The sequence below is a fragment of the Triturus cristatus genome, chromosome 9 (assembly GCF_964204655.1).
Source record: "Triturus cristatus chromosome 9, aTriCri1.1, whole genome shotgun sequence".
Taxonomy (NCBI): Eukaryota; Metazoa; Chordata; class Amphibia; order Caudata; family Salamandridae; genus Triturus; species Triturus cristatus.
In genome coordinates, this window is record NC_140592.1 from 382,708,948 (window position 1) to 382,728,842 (window position 19,895).

The window sequence follows — 19,895 nt, forward strand, 5'->3', positions numbered from 1 at the left end:
ATTTTGTACTGTGATTATTATACTCTGTGGGTATCGTCTCCTCTGTGTGCCATCATGTTCCGACCATTGGATGAACATAAGGCTGCACTTATATGTTCACTGTGAAAGTTTCACAATAGCGCACTGTTCTACTCAGATGCTCATGCCATTTTCTTTCAATGTACACAAGCCGGAATTTGATTTTTTTCCTCGGATGAACCATGTGCTCCATCTTTCCTTATACGTGCGTGCCTTCAGTGAGCTTGGGCAAGAGTAGCCCTACTTTAAATTATTTCTCCCATTGCTTCATGGTTAGAGCATCAATCTCCATCTTATTGTCCTATCAAAATGTAGTCTTTCTAGTAACAATTTCCTAGCACAGAGTTTTGTTTTCCTTTTATCTCAAATAAGCATAGCTTTAATTTGAAGTGTCTATATGAAATATATGAATCATTGAAACCCACCTCTTAGCAACAAAGTACCTCCTGGTTCAACGCTATTAGGACCCTGGAGCCAGTAGACTCGGTAGGTGCATTGAGTTATGGTTATAGCCAATTGTTACATCTTACCTAGCATGGTAAACAGCATTAGAAATGAAGGAACTCTGTCCCCCTGGTACTACAATATGAGCATTCGTCATGGTGAAGGATAGATTATTTTCAATGCTCTGTTATCTCTCTGTGAAGGGCAAGGTCAAACGCTGGGCATTTTCCTGAGAAGTGTCTTTCGTGGGCTGGTTTCACAGTAAATTTGCACACCATCTGATGTGGATGATGCAGCATCTGATAACCAGTCTTGTGGATTAGATTATTTTGAGTTCAGGAACGTTGTGGATAGGTGATATTTTAGGTAGCAAGCTACATTGAAGATCTCTCTTAATGATCTTTTTAAGTGAAAATGGACAATGTACTTTTACATTTTTCGCTGGATTTTGCACAACTTACTAAAAAACAATTTTAACTTTGTGTAAGTGTTTGGTATCATCACTTTGTGTTCATAGTAATTCTTATGTGTTATTCCTTATTCAGCCTCTGTTGATAAAAATGTGTTTTTGGTGCTTTTTACACTGGGCAAGGTGACACCAACTCCTGATCCCTTAATAATTTCATTGAGGGTTAACTATTCATTCTTGCCTTCTCTTGCAGGTGAGAGTGTGGAAGAGAACGCTAATGTAGTAGTGCGACTATTGATCCGTCGGCCTGAGTGCTTTGGCCCTGCACTAAGAGGGGAAGGTGGCAATGGCCTGCTGGCTGCAATTGAGGAGGCCATTAAGATTTCTGAAGATCCAGCTCGTGATGGCCCGACTGTAAAAAAAGACCGTCGGCGAGAAATGTGAGTAAAATCTGCACCTAATATATTTGTGTCTTTTGCATCCTCTGGCTATACCTGTAGAGTACTGCCTGCGTGTGAGGGGATCTGTGTATCATTCTGCGTTTGTTGAGCTGTGTTCATGTGGAGGGAGGAGTACAATATTTTAGTGCAGGTGTTTTCTCTTGATACTTGTAACTGCAGATTCCTCACATTGTGAATTTCCACCAGACACCAGACTGGATCCGGAAAACTCAATAGCAGTGCTCCTGAATGCCAGGAGATGGTGCTATGCGAATTCACATCAACGCCATCCCACTCTAGAAGTGACAAACGGAGCACTTATAAATGCCACCCATGCTTGCTGAAGTCAGTTCCTTTTTTCTGCGCCTTCAGATTCTGATCCGGAGCTGCACTCCCTCTTTCTGCACTCTGTGAAGTAAATTTTCTTCCAAAAATGTTCCAGTGACGTCACCCAAAACAACAGGATTCAAACTTTGTAGGGATTTTCGCAAACAGATGTCTATGACAGATCCCCACAAGGTAGGCCTCTGGTGTTTAGGTTTTTCACACAGCTCATACGTTCTTCAGGGCCTGTGAAGACTACACCTAGATGAACCATAAAGCCATCACTGAGAGTAAGGCAAAGCTCTACATGGCAAAACAATGGAAGCCTCTATGCTGGCTCCTCTCCAGGTCGATGGCAAAGACCTGCTCTTGCAGTCATTCTTGAGGAAACTCCTCCTTGCGGTTGAAGTCTTCTGGTAAGTCGAAGAAGAAACACAAGAAGTCAAAGCAAGACTCTGTCCCTTCCTGCCACTCTCAATCTCCAGAGAGATTATAAGGGCATCGCCATGTCTCCAGGTTTCGCTCCTTTCCACTGAGAAACCGATTCCATCTCTTCTCCGAATGTACCCTGAGTTTCCGCATCCATCATGTTGTCGCAGCAGGTCGAGACCTTTCGTGAAACCATGCTGTGCATCTTTGACATGCTTCCAGCTCCCTCTAGTATGAAATTAGGCCACCAGGATCCGCAGGGACACCCACTTGGGTTATCGTCAACTGGTTTACCCTGAGTGCTTCTGTGCTCTTTGAACCTATTTCCAGTTCTGGGCCAGCATTGGGACTAGTTCTTAAATCTGAACCAGCTCCCCCCGCTTCAGCGTTGGCACCAATGCCACTAGTGTCAGAGGAAGATCCACAACCCGTTGAGATGTCCAACTCTGAACATGTACAGAACACAAACCACACCGCAGTTGGTAAAGAAATAGGGCCACACAGTAAGCCATCAACCTGATACAGACTCTAAGGCACATCACTGCAATACAGGGAAGACTCCACATCATTGCAAAGCAGTAGTCATCTCCCCAGGATTCCATCCACCTCCAGTGTCTGCCCTGAGGGTTCAGAGCCCCACTCCAATTCCTCTATAGCAGACCAAGGAGTATATCATGCATCTAGCCTTAGCTTAAGGCAGTCACAGTCTAGCAGTGTCCAAGAGCAGCACATGGAGAGGTATCTTATATTTCACTCAGTTCTCCAGCTTGTAGTGCCAGCAGAAAAGCCACCAATTGAGCCCAAATGTCTTTTGGGTGGGAGCTCACGGCCTTTAGTCTCCAGTAGGTGTCCAATTGCTCTTGGCAGTAGGCAGCATCCCACAGCCAATGAGCAACCCGAGGTACTGGATTTCTACCCCAGTGAATGGCCACCCGGTGCTTGGCCGGTAATAAGCGGATACTGTGAGTTTCACACCCCAGGCGGGGGAATATCTTTCACATAGGCTAACAAGGTCACTAGTGCCGACCTCGAAGGTGCATTATCCGTAATCAGTGCAATAGTATCAAACACCGCCAAAATCATGCCACCTAGGGGCACTCCCACGCAAATGCAGAAAAGTGGCCTTAGATGCAACACATCACGGGCAGGGGGCCTCGTCAACCAAGCCCATCCTGTACTGCTGCACTGATGTATGATAAACTCTATTCAAATATTTATGAGGCAAAGTCTGTAACTTGGAGAAAGTTCAGCCAAGTCCAGATCTTGATGTGCTGCACCCCTGCTAAACCCAACGGACTCTGACCCAATTCCCCTGCCACGGTATCCCACACAGGCATTACACCTACTTTTGGTCAGACTTTGACCTGAGACAACCGCATTGAGACAACAATGGAGGGAATCGGGAAGGATTTGCTCCATCCTATGATTATGATTGCAACTTGTATATGGAGCTACGGAATGCCAGTGGGCTGGACACCTCACTTGATATTGGGCTGGTTTCCCCCACAAGCCACCAAGTGAGGAAAGCACTCAATTTGCCACAGTTGGAAGGAGGGCTGCTGAGGTCCTTGACTTTCACCTCTCCATAGTGGAGGTAAAAATGTGTTGACAGACTTCTCATAGTCTGGCCAAGCACCGACCGAATCCCTGTTGCCCTTAAATTAAGCCTTCACTCACACACTAGTGGGCACCTGGGCTAAACTATGTTCTGGCCGCATCAGTCAACCAACAGGTCTTCTGCTGCCATAGACCTGCTCAAGGAGACTTATATTTCCTCACACAGCACCTAACACCTCAAGTTTTGGTGGTCCAGGCGTCCACATTGGAGTCAACCCTAACATATTTCCTACCATGCCCCCTGACAGAGAGTCAATCGAGTGGAGGGATTTGGAAAGCGTGCGTTCTCCTCAGACAGCCTCCCCTTAAGTTCAATTAACGTGAGCTGTTTAGTAGTATTCTACACTCCCTCACTGTGGGACATAGTGGGTGATATCTTGCTCGCGGGCCCCAAAGAAGTACGGACTTTTCAAGGCCACAGTATTCAGGATGGTCAGAGTGTGGCAACATTTGTCATCCGCTCTGGCCTGAAGACCACGGGCTGTCTATTTAGGGCTACGGGATCCAGTATGGTGCTTCAACACCACGCTTAGATAAGGTCCGCTGGCCTCTTGGGTGACTTACAGGGGTTTGATGGACATGGCTCTCACCGGTTTGGTGAGAAGGCAGATTTGACACTAGAATGCTTTAAGGAGAGCTAGGCTACAGCATGCTTCTTGGGCCTTTGAGCACTAGTCAGGCAATCCCCCCAACAATGTTGTACTTTTAGGGGATTTGCCAGAGGTATGGAATATTGGCAACATCAGGCTCCTCCTGGCCCATGTTCTCTGTGCCCTGGATCCTGGTTGGCAGCATTGGACCTGTCAGATGCTTATTTTTACATCTCCGTCCTGCAGACCCACAGGCACTATCTGCTCTTCATGGTGGGACACAAGCTCTCTTTTGACCTCACCAATGTCCATCAGTTGTTAACAAAGGTAATGGTGGTGGTCACTGCCCATCTTTGCAGATCAGGGGTACCAGTCTTCTCCTACCTCGATGACTGTCTGTTAAAGATGTGCTCGCTACAGTTAGTTGTGTAAGGTCAGCACTTTGGTGCACAGGAGTTCCCAAGAAGTCTTTCTCTCTCTGAAATACATTCCATCTAGAGTGTGGAGCACCTGACTTTTGTATGCTTTCCAGCGGCTGCCTCGAGTTCTGAAGAAGATCTAGAATGACTGGGTGTAAGTCATTTTAGTGGCTCCAGATTGAGCCAGGAGAGTAGGATACCTGGAGTTTCTGGGCTTGAACATCTGTCCTCCGAACAGGCTGCCTCTTGTGAAGAAGATCTCCTGTTGCAACAGCAAGGCAGGGTCCTACACCGAAGCCTGCCAAACCTACACCTCCATGCATGGAGAATGAACACCAATAGTTACTCACCTTCCTCCTGAGATAGATTTGCCATCTTGGCTGCCAGGCATCTTTCAATGAAGTCTGTGTATGCTGGACACAGGGACAACGCTTTGCCTTGGTGCAGTGCGCACCAGTTCGACTCGTTGCAGGCAAAACTGTCGGTTTAGACCAGCAAGGACTTGCTCTGGGGACAGTTAGAGATTACCTGTTGGCCCTTTCTGCATTTTTAATTTTGCTGGACCAACCATCCTTATTCAAGTCACCAGCTGTGATATGTTTTCTAAAAGGTTTACAGAACGTTTCCGCCTAAGCACTTCTTAATGCCACAGTGGGTCTTAAATCTGGTTCTCACGTTTCTAATGTGTACCCCTTTTGAACCATTGCGAATATGATCATTGCGCCTACTCACCCTTAAAACGGCCTTCCTTGTTGTAATAACATCTGCACGATTGATGAGTGAACTGCATGCTCTTTCGGACCAGCCTCCCTATACCACCATTTTTCCAGACAAACTGGTTTTAAAGGCTCGAGCAGCACTCCTAACAAAAGGAAGTGACACCATCTCATGTTTGCCAAGCCATTTTTACTTCTGACCTTTTTTGCTCTGCCTTATCCCTTAGGAAGGGCCTTAAGAAGAAGGGAGACTCCATTGTTTAAGCCCCAAAGGGGCACCCAGTATTTCCATCGATTGTACTAGAGAACATCAGATGGATGATCAGCTCATTACGAAATTCTCGGTGGCAAAGAAGTGTCCTCTGCATTAATATCTGCTACGCATTGTCTAAGAAGCAGTCTGCAGAAGGGCTACGGGGTCACTCCACCAACCCTGCTACCACTGCTTTAGCACGCAGAGTGCCTGTCCTAGATATTTCTCAGGCACCGACATGGACATCAGTGCGTCGTTCACTAAGCACTACTGTCTTGACAGCCAGGTCTTCAAGATTGGATTTTGCCCGCTCAGTCCTGCAGGACTTTTTAGTTTGAGCCATTCCACAGACCCACTGCCTTGGGAGGTACTACTTTGGAATCTATCCACAAGGTGAAGAATCTGTGGTTACAAGTATCAATCAGAAGAACAAGTTACTTACCCTCTGTAACTCCCTTTCTGGTGTATACTCTTGATTCCTCACCGCCTTCCCACCTCCCCATTATGTGATATGATCTCTTCCATCTACAAAGATCCCAATTTTGGAATCTGAACAGTGACTCATACAATTTGCGGATGAGATTCCCATCTGAGGGCATCAAACAGTTCTTGAAAGAAACAGTTATTCTCCTCTGGAGCAGAATTATGCTGATGTAGACTCACACGGTGCCACCTGCCGGCACACAGGAGCACTGCTTTTGAGTTTATGGATCCAGTCAGGCATCTGGGGAACCTTCACATGGTGAGGAATCTGATAGACAGAGTATCCACCAGCAAGAGCTTTACTGAAAGTTAGTAACTTGTTTAATTTGTATGGATATGTCTGTGTGGAGAGTCCACTTGTCTGTGTATATTGTCTGTCTCTGTATGCATTTACATGTGTGAAGGGCTCCTTGGGTATGGGAGAACCTTTCGTCTTGTGAGTAAGCTTTGTGCTAATGTGGGTCCGTCTATATGTGGATATGACTTTTGCAATTATAAATATGCGCAAAGAATTTTTAGATTCTGGAAATTTTGAAATGGTGTGTAAGTGTGTGTTTGTTAGGACTGTGTGTGTGTTGCCACTCCGTATACAGATGTAGTCTGTTCAGGCATCTCTGTTTCTATGGAATGTGTTGGGTGTGTGGGTTATGTTATGCTATATGTGTTACATGAAGAAGCCCTTTAAACAGCTTGATGTTTCTTCAAAGCACTTGAGTTAGATGAAGCCAGAGAGTCTGAAAAAAAGACCCATAAAAGAGGAAAGCAGGGAATGGGGTGAGGGAGGAATGGGGGGGGGGGGGGGGGTAATGAGAGAGGAGTGTTGTGAATCAAATGATTATTCCATAAACACTTTACCTTAGTGACTGACAAAACGATAACAGCTAACCCGGGTCATTTAGTCTGCTGAATAGGACAATAGGTGCAGACGTGGAAAGGGAAGTTAGGAGCCAGACCGTTAAAAAGGATTGAGTGTATGAATATGAAGGTGATGGAGGGTGGGGAGTGTTTGTGCCTGACAATGACAGAGTTTGGTAATCTCTAGGGATATTGAGGGAGGCAAATAGAGAGTTGGAGAGTATGATCGAGCTTGCGGTATGTTGGCGTACTCTTTACAATAATCTTTCTGATAGAGACTTGAAGCTGCATATTCCTCATCTTTTGACTATCCCCCAGGCGTCAGGACTGGAAACCTTTCAGCAGTACCTGTGCACGCTGGAAGATAGTGCCTTACAGCTTCCCACTGACACCATTCCGCTCTGGAAATGATGTGCGGGGCCTACATAAGCGCCACTCCAGCACGTTGATGTCAGTTCCTTTCTTTCTGCGCCATTAGACGTGGATCTGGAACTTGTCTCTCTGAGACATTTACATCGTAATTTCCAAATTTCTTCCAGTGTTCAAGGGATGTCACCCCCTAAAACGACAAGTTTCAAACCTATAGGGATTGTCGCATTACCATGCAAGTCGTTACAGTGACTTGCCTTAGGGAGAGCACTGGAGTTGGAATAGTATAATTTACTGTTCCAACTCTAGTCATTGCAACAGTAGGGAAAGTGTTGGATTTAAAGTCCAACATCAATCTACCAACTCTTTCCTTGAAGCAAGTCAACTTGCGTGGTAAAGAAATGCGTTGTAAAGACATATTCATGGTTCGGACCACGCTGTCAAGGTACAGCGTGGTTTGAGACTCGGTGTTCAGGCTGTTTCCCATGCCTGTGAGTATCTGGAGACTCCAAGCCCAGCGGAGACTGCACGTTGATGAATCCAAAGGCCGTCTTATAACAGAAGGCAAACTTCTATGTCTCCAAGCATAAGAAGATTCCGCAATGGGACTGTTCCAAATCGCACTCCGTGTCTAAGTTTCGCTCTTGGTCCTGTTCCCATTACCTGGAGATGACAGAACCTCTCAAGAAGTTAGTCTTGGTCATGGTCCAGTTCCTCAGCTAAGCGTATGAAACACAAGAAATCAAAGCAGGATTCTGCTCCCTCGTGCCACTTGCATTCAGCTGAATATGTATGGGCAGCACCACACTTCTCGATCTCGCTCGCAAAGTCAGAAGACTTCGGTGCCGATTCTGCAAGTGGTTCCAGCAGAACCTGAGTTTCTGCTGCCTTCACCCATGGCACATCAGATCAAAGAGTGCCCCCATCCATGCCCTCATTTCTTTGTAACCAACCCTGCTGACTCCTTCTGGGGCACCTTCTGGCACCACGGAGCTGAGAGACCTCACACCTGGTTTTACCTTCTGTGCCAGCTTGACCCTCCACACTTACCTTGCATCTGGCTCTTGTTCTGACTCTGTTGCCAGCGCCACAACCTATGCCGGCTCCAGGCACTTTGACACTGATGCCGACTTTGCCACCTGAAGGAGCTGCTCCTATTGTCTTCTTCAACTCGACTGAATCTGCCCAATGCGCAACTTCCCCCACTTGAATTACAGCAGGCTAGACAACACTCTGCCATTCCCTTTTTTAGAATGACTCTGATAATGATTGTGACCCAGGTGATGAGTTTGTACAGCCCTACCAGGAGGACAATTACTACGAGGACTTACAAGAGACTAGTGGCCTTGGTACCTCCCCCGGAGAAGACTTTTTTTTTCTCCTCCTGGACCGGCCACAGAGGTGTCTGCCTTCTATGCCATGGTGATGTATAGAGAAGCTTAGGTTCTTGACTTCTAGCTCATCACCTTGGAGGGTAAAACCAATGTCTTAACGGAAGGCTCTTCTGAGACTCTTCTCCCCTCTAACAAGGCTCTAATGGATACATTGTTAGGCACTTGGGCCAAACCTTGCTTTGGCCCTCCACTTAGTAGACCATTGTCCTGCCCCTGGCAACTTGTCTTTTCTTTCCTAACAACACTCAGTAGAAAAACTCCACCAGCCTTTCTAATCCAAAAACATTTTCTGCCACTCCCACAGTAGGAAATTTAAGCAGGTGGAAACACTTGGCAAACATATCTTTTTCATCTACAAACTTGCCTTGTCAACCTGTTTAGGCCAGCAGCTTGTTGGCCCGCTACCCACACGCTGTTTGGGATTCAGTGGCATATGTCCTCCCTGGTGGGCCCAAAGACCTTCACCCTGTGCTCTCTCAGGGAATTCAAGATGATTGTGATGCTGCCAAGTTCATGATTTGTTGTGGTTTGGACACTACTGATTCTATTGGGTGGGTCCTAGGCACCAGTGTTGCCATTCCTCGCCATCCTTGGCAGTGATTGACTTAGTTCTCCAGCGAGTTCCAGTCCTCCCTCATGGATGTGTCTTTTGATGGCATTTGCCTGATCTGGAAAAAGACTGACTCCGCTCCAGAGCATTTTAAGGAGAGCGCGGATACCTCTCGCTCTCTGGGCCTTTCCGTCCCACCTCGCCAATTGCAACAGTTCCACCACGTTTTTTTGCAACTTTGGCTGCAGCATCTCCTACTGCCAAATTGTCCAACCCCCACATGGAACCTAGCAGTTTTTCGATAGATGCTGTGGTTCTAGTCTAGACCTGTGTCTTCTCAAGGTGCTTCTCCAGAAGGAGAAATTCAGAATGTTAAACCTGGCCCAAGCCTTGTCGGCCCTCGATCCTGGAGACTGGATGTTAGCGGTGGACCTGCATTACCATTATTTCCATATTTCTGGATTGCCAGCACATCAGCGCCACCTGCGGTTCATGAGAGAGGAGCATTCTCTGTTTGCTGTGCTCTCTTTGGTCTCACCAGCACCCTTCAGGTGTTCACGAAAATGATGATGGTGGCTGCACGCCTATGGAAGTCAAGAGTGCTAATCTTCCCCTCCATCGACGACTGTCTGTTAAAGATAGGCTCACCCCAGGCAGTCGTCAACCATCTCCAGATTATGCCAAACTGTGATCTTTGGAGTTCAATATAAGTGTGGCGAAGTCACACCTAACTCCATCTCAGTTGCTCGCCTTCATCTGAGCAATTCTTGACTCTTTTCAGTTTTGTGCCTTTCCTTCGTTAAGAGAGATCAGGACATTCAGGCTATCCTGATCTTTCAGCCTCAGTCTTGGATTTCATTGAAGTCGACTTTGAGGCTGCTAAGACTGATAGCACCTGCATCCTGCTGGTTGAGCACACCAGGTAGCATATGCGGGCTCTGCAGTGGGATCTGACATCAAGGGTTTAGCGACTGAGGGGAGATTAAGGTGATTAAGCACTTGAGACACAATACACAAGATATTATAGTGTATTATATAGGTGCAGTGATACAAGAGAGGGAATGTCATCCCGGAATCCCTGACATAAAGGTGAGTTAACTGAAAAAAAGTGCCCTAGTACACTCAATTTTATATAAGCACAAATAAAAGTCATCCCATTACCTTGGTGTTCTTCAGTTTTTCATTTTTCATTGAATTCTGATTCTTTTGCCAGCCAACATGTGTTTCGTCAATGGGTGTGTCACCCTACAACTTCATCGGGGTTCTGATCCGTAGTTTTGTCCTCAAATTGGCCAATTGAATCATGTGTATGCGGAATTCCCAATTTATCTGTGCAATGTAGTACTAAATTCCCGCCAGTGAAGTAAATCAAGTGGTCTTCTGTACCCGTGTATGAGCCACAGAGATCACTGCCTGTGAGTCGACGTGCTCGTCTGCACCCGTGTACAGGTCAGTCCGAGCCGCTGGTTTCCAGATCTCCACGTCCACCTCGCGTGACGCGAGGCAGGCGCGGAGACTGGGAAACCAGCGGCGCTGGTTTGAGCTGATCTGCTTGCAACCAGGGAAACTCCAGCCTATGGAACACTTACCTTAAATTTATGCTGTTTGGGTCTGAACACATATTCTTCTTGTCAGAGAATACTTTTTGGTAATATAGTGTGTTTGTGCCTGTTGACAAGATAATGTTACTAATACGCCACCCCTGTACTGTTTTCAGTAATTTCTGATCAGCTTTCATTTCAGAAGTGGGCACCCACCTATAATGCTGTTATTTTTTTAAATCAGGTATGCCAGTGAGGAGTCCCACGAGGAGAACCGAGTGCACCTTGGCAACGCCATCATGTCATTCTATGCTGCGCTGATCGACCTGCTGGGACGATGCGCACCTGAGATGCATGTAAGTCTGCAAGTTGTGGCGTACTCAGTGATAGAATGATGGGGCCCACTAGAATGCCCTCTATTCCCACTAGCTGTTATAATCTCACTGAGCTCTTGCATCTTCTCCTGCATACTTAGCTAGCAAAACTATCAGTTTTTAATCATTTTGATGAATTTCCTATCCTTTATTGTAAGGTTTTTGTTTCTTTCTTTTGCACGTTTCTTCCTTGACCCTTCTTGCACTTTTTGGCATTAATTGTTTTTCTGAGGGACTTTATTGATCTGCCTAACACATAATGTTTTCATTCATTGGTTCTTTTATGTTTCTCTCTCTCACAATTTATTCTCATTCCATTGGATTAGTTCCATCTTCCATGCAATCTTGTGTGGTAATTGAGCACCCAGTTAATACTGACATGGCTGGTTGAGGTATTTACCTGTTAGCAACTATCATATCATGCTAAGATTTGGACCTTGGAATGTGAGATTACGCTGTTACTACTGTGTGTTTTCCCCTGTTCCACGGTGTGCAAAGTCGGAATAAGTGGTTTTGTCCACATGATTTATGCCAGGTTCTACCTGGCAAAACATGTGCTGCTAAAAACCTTACAGTAGTGTTATTATTAGTGCCAGAGTTATTGTCCTAATGAGGGTGAAAACTAGACTTTGCCCCTGAATCAGTATTTGCAGGGGTAGAAAATGAGGTACATTATGTTCTATTTTACTTCCTTTCTCTACTCTGTGCACTGTATTTTCTTATAAACCCTTTCATTCTCAAATTCTTCTTGCTGTGCATATTTTCCCCCGTATCTTGCTTCTTTTTATTTTCCAATTTCTTCAATTTTTTCTTAGCTGTTTCTCTTTATTTTTCTGTTTTTTCTCCTTCCTTCTTTTGTTACTGTTTCTTTTATCATTCACTCTTAATATTTTATCCACTTTTTCCTTTTTTAGTTTGTCATTTTCAGGTTTCTTCTTCCTGCATGTTTTTGTGATTGTTTATTTCTATCTTTCCAAGATTTTCTTCCTTCGGTGCCTAATCATGTTTTTGGGGTTTTGTTTGATAATATAATCACTTCAGATTCATGTGGCAAATGCAGTTTATGAAGCTTGATTTCTTGTTTTTCTTGTCAAGTGCAATGGGCATCTTTTTTGTTCTGGTGTGCAGGTGTTAGTCTTGTCACATGCCCATAGAATCCAGGCCAATCTCTAAAATAGTTTTTTTTTGATGGATACATCTAACTACAAATCCCTCACCTTGCGAATATTTCCCTAGGCATCAGTCTGGATCCAGAAACTCAAATGCAGTGTTCCCGCACACTGATAGGACGTGTGGGACCACACCCACTTCATTCTGCTCCAGAAGTGATGAGCGAGCCACATATAGGCGTCACTCAGGCACGCTGACATCAGTTCCTTTTTTTTGTGCCTTCAGATGTGGCTCAGGAGCTCCTTCTCTTCTTGTCTTTGTCCGAAAACAACAGGGTATAAACTTGTATGGACTGTCGCAACCAAATGTCTGGGACAGACCTCCACAAAATATGCCTGGGGTTGAAGCATGACCCCAGGGCCTGTGAAGACTGTGCCCAGATAAACCCAAAGGCCATAAGGTATTGCAAGGTATAACTCTGCATTGCCAAGTATTGGAAGACTCTGTTCCGCAACCAGTCGAAGTCAAAAGAAAGGTCTCTCTCCTAAAGTCATTCCTGCAGCAGAACCACGTTACGGTCGAAGTCTTCAGGCAAGTCTAAAAAAAGTTAAGAAACTGAGGCATGAATCAGCCCCTTCTCACCACTCTCAAACTCCAGAGAAGAAAGGGCGTCAGCCAACCTCAGTCTTGCTCACAAACTCCTGAAGAGGCGATTCAAAGTTTGGTCCTGATGTAACCTAAATTTATGGGTCTGTCAGCGAAATTGCAGCAAATAGAGGCACTTAGGGAGGCCATGCTGGGCACATTTGGCATGCTTCCAGCTCCCTCTGGCATAGCTTCGGTCCATAAGAATCCACCGAGGCCTTCAGCTGGGGTCCCGCTGGCAGTTCATCCTCAGCGTAGTCTATGCCTCTTGAGCCCATGTTGGGTTCTGCATCAGCTTTTATGGAGACTTCAGTTCAGGCACCATTCCTTATGCCAGTTCCTTTCATATCGGTGCTGGCCTTCACTGGAAGATGAACCGTCACCTAAAGTAGTCTCTGACTCTGAGCCATCTTGGTCTTGACCGAGGCCGGATCCCTCTGAAGCGCAGCCTATGGCCAATCCCTGGGACTCCAATCCCTTGCCTTTACCACATTGCAGAGCTCAACCTCAACACCAGCTCTTTGGATCAGATTCAGACAATAACAATGAGGGGCATAAATATGTACCACAGTACAATGAGTACAATTGGTATGCTGCGTTACACATTGCCAGTGGTCTTGATACCTCCCCAGGCAATTAACTTGTCTCTACACCTAGTCCTGCCCGAGAGGAGAGTGCTTCTTTTGCTGTGGTCATCCAGGATACTGCAGAGGTACTTGACCTGCAGCTCTCTACAATGGAGGTTGAAACTAACTTACAGAGGTATATCTGTCTGGCCATGTGCCGACTGAATCTCATTTACAATTCAAAGAGGCCTTAAGAGATACCCTCTTGGGCAAAACAATTCTCTCGGCCCTCAGTGAATAGTCAGGTAGCTTGTTGCCACAGATGTGGTCCTGGGGACTCTGACTTTTTAACACAACACCCTACGCCACGGAGCCTAGTGTTTGAAATGTCAACCAGCAGAATCAACGCTCATCCCTTCCCCAGGACTCCTTTTGACCCTGAGTCTAAGCGTATGGAAACTTTAGACAAGCACATGTTTTCATCAACCAGTCTCGGTTTGCACCGAGTCAATGTGAGTTTCCTCCTAGGCTACTACAGTCATACCTTATGGGGTGCAGTTGGTCAAATCCAAATGGCAGTCCCAGAGGACCTATGGGCGTCTTTAGCCCAAACCATACAGGGTGGTCGGGATGTGGCAACATTTGTAATACAGTCTGGCCTCAACACAAATTGGGGTTGGGCAATGGGCACAAGTGTGGTGGTTCTGTGTCACGGCTGGATGAGGTCTACAGGCTTCTCTGGGCATGTCTATGCATCCTTAATAGACATACCTTTGATGGCTTCCACCTCTTTGGCAAAAAAGTAGACTTTGCCTTAAAACACTTAAAGGAGAATTGTGCCTCAGTGCGTTCCGTGGGTCTGGTTGCCCCTCCCAGATGATTCCTTCAGCAATTTTGCTGCTTTTGTGAATATGCTAGAGGTTTCCAATACCACCAATGCTTGATCCCTGCGCCGACGCAACAATCTTGCCAGCCATTTTGTGGCTGAGACCAATGTACCCAGAGACAGCCCTCAGGGCATCAGGGACAACATGCAGGTTAATTACCCAGCTTTTCAGCAATCATAACCGAAAAACAACTTTAGAGCGTCCTTTTCGACCCACACCAACCATGTACAAGACAGGATCTGACATTTCCTCCAAGGGAGGAAAGACATTATTTTGGACGTATGCGTATGCGTACTCCAACTTGTCAAGTGAGGCTACACCCTCCCATTTCTTTTCACCTTGCTGCAGCTTCCACAACCATCAGTACAGCTGATGGAGGAACACCTACCTGTCTGTTGCAGCTCTGGAAGTGTCTGGCCTGCCAGGGTATTTCCTTGGTCGTGAACCACCTAGCAGCATCTCTGAATGCCAGGGCGGACAAAATCAGTATCTGAAACCTAGCAAATCAACATAAATGGCAGTTACACACAGAGGTGGCGGAGGGTGTTTCCAGCAATGACGAGAACCCTGGCTCAATCTTTTGGCCACCTCTGAGTAAAGCGCAATGTCAGCTTTTATTTACACTGTATTTCCCAAAAAGCCTCTCCCTCGGAGATGCATTCCACATAGAGTGAAACTCGGGACTCCTGTATGCCATTCTACCTCTACCCCTCCTGGCTTGACTTCTGAGGCAGATGAAAATCGACCCAACCAAAGTCACCCTGGTGGCTCCAGATTGGACCGGGAGGGGATGGTATCCAGAACTTGAAAGCATAAACATCTGTCCTCTGATCAAGCTGCTGCTTCGGGAGGATCTACTATAGCAGCAACAGGGTTTGGTCATGCTTCTAGACCTCAGGATGCTGCACCTCCATGCATGAAGCTTGAGCAGCAGCAGCAAGTCTCTTTCGCACTTTCTTTCAAAGTTGTTGATGTGCATCTGGTAGTCAAATGTTCATCTTTAAAATCAGTGTATGTCAAGCACTGGGACAAGTGTGTGGCTTGGTGCAGTTTAACCTGCCACATGCTAAGCATGTCTGTAAAATGTTTGTTTTTTTAACAGGAAAGTCTTGTTTTGGGCACTGTTAACAGCTATTTGTCAGCTCTTTCGACATATATATAGATATGGATGCTGGATCAGACTTCTTTGTTTAAATCACCTGTTGTGGTGAGTTTTATAAAAAGGTTTACAGGATGTGTTCCAACAGAAGCCCATTGCGATGCCACTGTGGGACTTGGATGTGGTTCTTACTTTTCTAATGAGTACCACATGTGAGCAAATGCACAATTTTCCACTACGTCTCTTGACCCTGAAAATGGTCTTTCTGGTCGCTAGCACGTCAGCTCTTTGCATGAGTGAGCTGCAGGCCCTCTTGGTTCAGCCACCTTCCAATATATTCTTTCGAGATAAAAAGGTGTTGAGAACGCGAGGTGTATTTCTGATGAAGATGGTAACACCTTTCCATGTCGGGCAGGCAATCACCTTTCTGACATTCTTTGCACTGCCTCATCCCTTGAAAGGGGAGGAGTGACTCCATGGTTTGGACCCCAAGAGAGCCCTCAGTTTCTACATCGATTGTACCAAGGACCATTGGGTGGATGATCAACTCTTTGTGGGATTCTTTGAAGGGCAAGTTAGTATGGAAAAGAACTATCTCAAGGTAAACATTCCTGTGCTTTAATATCTGCTGTGCATTCGCCATGAAACAGCTACTTGATGGATTAATGGCTCATTCCACTTGAGCAAATGCTGCTACTACTGCGGTAGCACGAGTGTCCTAGATATCTGTCAGGTTGCTACGTTGCATCAGTGTACATTTTGACAAAGCACAATTGTTTTGAGAGTCAGGACGGGCGTTTTTCCCATTCAGACCTACAGGACTTTCTGGTCTGAGCTATTTCACAGACACACCACGGGAGGAAGTGCTGCTTAGGTATCTATTCAAAAGGTGATGAATCTGCAGTTAGAAGTGTCTATCAGAAGAACAAATTACTTATTTTTAGTAACGCTCTTTCTGGTGAATGTGCTGTCTAACTGCAGATTCCTCACCAACCCTCCCACCTCCTTGTTCTGTGGAATGGACTCTTTTTTTCCATCTAACTTGACTTGAACTAGCAATCTGCACACGCATCAAGCCAATTTGCCGACTGGCTATGCGTCTGAGGACTCAGACAAGCCTTAGAAAGCAACTGACATCAGCGCGGCTGGGTGGCTCTTGTACGCTTCCCCGCTCATCATTTCTGGAGCCGAATGAGGTCTGTGTGGAGCTACACAACACCACCTACTGGTGGCCAGGAGATCTGCTTTTGAGTTTCTGGATCAGTTTGTCGCCTGAGGAAATATTCACAAGGTGAGGTATCTGCGGTTGAATAGAGTATGCACCAGAAAGAGTGTTACCAAAGGAGAATAACTTGTTCTTCATTCAACTGTTCATTTGGTCAAAGGTACTCACAAATGTGCTTGTGTGTCTTCAGTTCTTGCTTTCACTTCACACATTTTTAGTTGAATTCTGTTTGCTGTTCACATTTGATTCCTGAAATATAAGGCTGCGGTGTTGAATCAGCGTAGTTATCTAGCAGCTAAATTACAAACATATTGATGGAAGCTCAGGCACTATCTGTAGTAAGCCCTCAGCTCTTTTGAATGCTCCCAGAGTAAGGAGGCCTCTTTTTTTGCGGCATACTAATTCTGCAATTCTCCTCATTCCCTTAAACCTTCATTGGAACTCAAAATCTTGTTCCAAAAATATAGGAGTTGCCTTTTCTGATTAGGAGTTCTTCTTTAAGCTTGCTATCCAGGGATGTAGCCACCATGGCAGAATGCCTTAAGCAAACTACAAGTCTTCATTCACTTTGGAATGGAGTTGACCTGGATGACTGTCAGGCATGAACAGGACGACTTAGTGGCAAATGTGGTGATGCATTCAGAAACACATTCAGCCAGTAACATTGTTTAAAACTGAAGGATGTAATTCAGACGGGTCTGTGCTCTCTCTTCCTTAAAAATGTTATACCAATTTAGCGGCATGCTGTGTATTTGTAAGTGCGTTAGGCCAGTAACATTGTTGAAAGCTTTATGCAATTCATACAATGGGAAGAAGTCTTTACAAATGTGGTGGTTTGTTATTCTGTCCAAACGATTCAATGTTAAGAAAAGCAGACGAGACAGAAATGACCATTCTGCCACTTTGGCATTTCCCTGGTACCGTGCAGGGGAGGGGGCTCCTTTTATTGTAGAATAAGCTGCGAAAACCCAAACATGCCCCCTTGACTCCATTGTAGCTGAGGCCTTCGTCTCCTGCAGAGTAGGGTTGGTTAGAATGGTTTTACCACACTTCGTTTGATTTCTGTTCCAAACCTGGTGGCAGATGATGAATCCATAAACCCATTAAGACAGTGCCATTGGTCAAATCGCCGAAGAGTTTAAATGCTACTTCAGCACGAGACAATAGAAAGTCCTGAAGCCTACTGCTGCTGATGGAATTTGCATATAGTTTCTTTCCCTGAGCCTGGGACACCCCGGAAGCAACATGTTACCAATTCACTGGGGGCCATATTTATCAAGGGGTTGCATCACTTTTCCACCACGCAATGTGGTTCAAAAGCGACGCAACCCCTAAGATGCGATTTATCAAGCCACTCGAAGCCCCCTTGCATTGTCCCATGTGGCTTGATAAATCCAAAGTAACTCAACGCAGTGCATATCGCTGCATTGCGTTACCCTGCCTCGGGGAGGCATTCCATGGGCATTGCGTGATTGTTCCCATGCAACACCCGTGGATTTTGATGCATTCCCAGGTTTACCATTACTGTTAGACCTTGGAATTCGCCAAAATGCTACGCCTTCCCAGGGGAGGCGTAACAAGAAGAAATATCTTTATTTCTCCTCGTTACTTCCACTTTCTGTGTGTGCTGCATTCTGCATTTTGCAGCACACATAGAAAGATGAAAATGTGTTGGGATTGTTTTTGTGCAGGAAGGTGCCCCTTTCTGCATAAAAAACAACCTTGCTTGCAATGCGCTCACCCAGGGCATAAGAGTGCACATTGTGCGCCAGCGCTGGTAAAAGGCAGGAATGTACCGTATTGTGCTGTTCACAGCGCATTATTGCCCTTTCCCTGTAACGCAGAGCAGCAGGGTGACTTGCTGCACTGCGATGAGTTACCTTTTGCTAAATATGGCCCTCAGTATATTTTTTGTGTGGAGCATGTAGATTTGAAGAACTTGGCATTGCATTTTGCCAAGCCTGGATTAAAGCGAGGAGGCAGCCTGTCCCCTTTCCCCCCTATCTCTCTTCCTTGGTGCCTGGTCTTGTGGTTACTTGAGCAAAGGACGAATTGTTTTGGGGTTTCCTGTGGTTTTTAGTCTTTGTTTTTACATATTTGTATTGTTGATGTTTTATAACATGCGTTTGTGATGCATGTTATCGCTTCCTTTTTATTGATCGTGTAGAATGCTCCGTACTCTTCGAGCTAGGTTTGTCCTCTGTCATGCATAAAATAAAATAACAATTAACCTAAAATAAAATTGAGAATGACATCATGTGTTTGCTGGAGCGCCCTTTCTTTCTTTCTGTGTTGTTCTTTCTCATCTTCATACTGTCTCCCTTACCTGTTTTTAGCTGATCCAAGCTGGCAAAGGCGAGGCCCTGCGTATCCGTGCAATCCTGCGCTCTCTTGTCCCCATCGAGGATCTTGTGGGTGTGATCAGCCTTCCGCTGCAGATTCCAGCTTTCGGGAAAGGTATGCGGAAGGCTTTAAAAAGGGAGTGTGGTTGGGAGCTGGTTTGGGGGGTGGTAATGCAGATCAGGATACTGGAGTGAAGGGAGGGAAGGACAACAGAGCCAAGACCAATCACAAGTACAGTTAATTGGAAAACGTACAGTTTCCTTTGTCACTGGCTATACAGTAGTGTCACGTGCTGTGCTTTGATAGGTTTGAGTAGCAGGACATTCTTACATCAGAAACGAGGTCTCCAGTGGCAGCACTCTTTTCCAGCTGGCACTGTTGTACCACATTGGTGGTTGGCCTGATAGAATCTGCAATGTTGTTAGTGCAGTGACTACTGAAGGCCTGCTGATTCTACAGTGCTGCTCTTGCTTGAACTGTCTTTTTGCAACCCATGGGTTTGGAGGAATTAATTTTAGGGTCACTGCAGGCAAGCTGTTATGTTTTTAACCATCTGTTTGTGTACATTGATAATGCCCTCCAAGTGAGTGTCACTTGTGAGCAATATAGACAATTATGTGTGGTAACGGCTGCACATTGTCGATCTACACCTTATGAACATGTGCAAAGATGTGGCTTGTGTATTATATGCCCTTTTCATCAAGAACCCAACTTTGCCCGTATTGAATTATTTTTTGGGGCCTAGTTACCAGAATGTGCTGTTTTACCAGTGACCTGTGTCCAGATCATGATATC

The 19,895-nt window shown here is 45.7% G+C and overlaps 1 protein-coding gene across 5 annotated transcripts in view; it reads left to right on the forward strand.

Annotated features, from left to right (window-relative positions):
* Positions 1-19,895, forward strand: part of RYR1 (ryanodine receptor 1) — a 1,245,571-nt gene that overhangs the window by 543,903 nt on the left and 681,773 nt on the right. For all 5 annotated transcript variants that reach the window (XM_085625233.1, XM_085625235.1, XM_085625236.1 and 2 more), the window contains exons 44-46: positions 1,125-1,311; positions 11,096-11,207; positions 19,094-19,214. In XM_085625233.1, the coding sequence (XP_085481359.1) occupies positions 1,125-1,311; positions 11,096-11,207; positions 19,094-19,214 (420 nt within the window). The remainder of the gene's footprint in view (positions 1-1,124; positions 1,312-11,095; positions 11,208-19,093; positions 19,215-19,895) is intronic.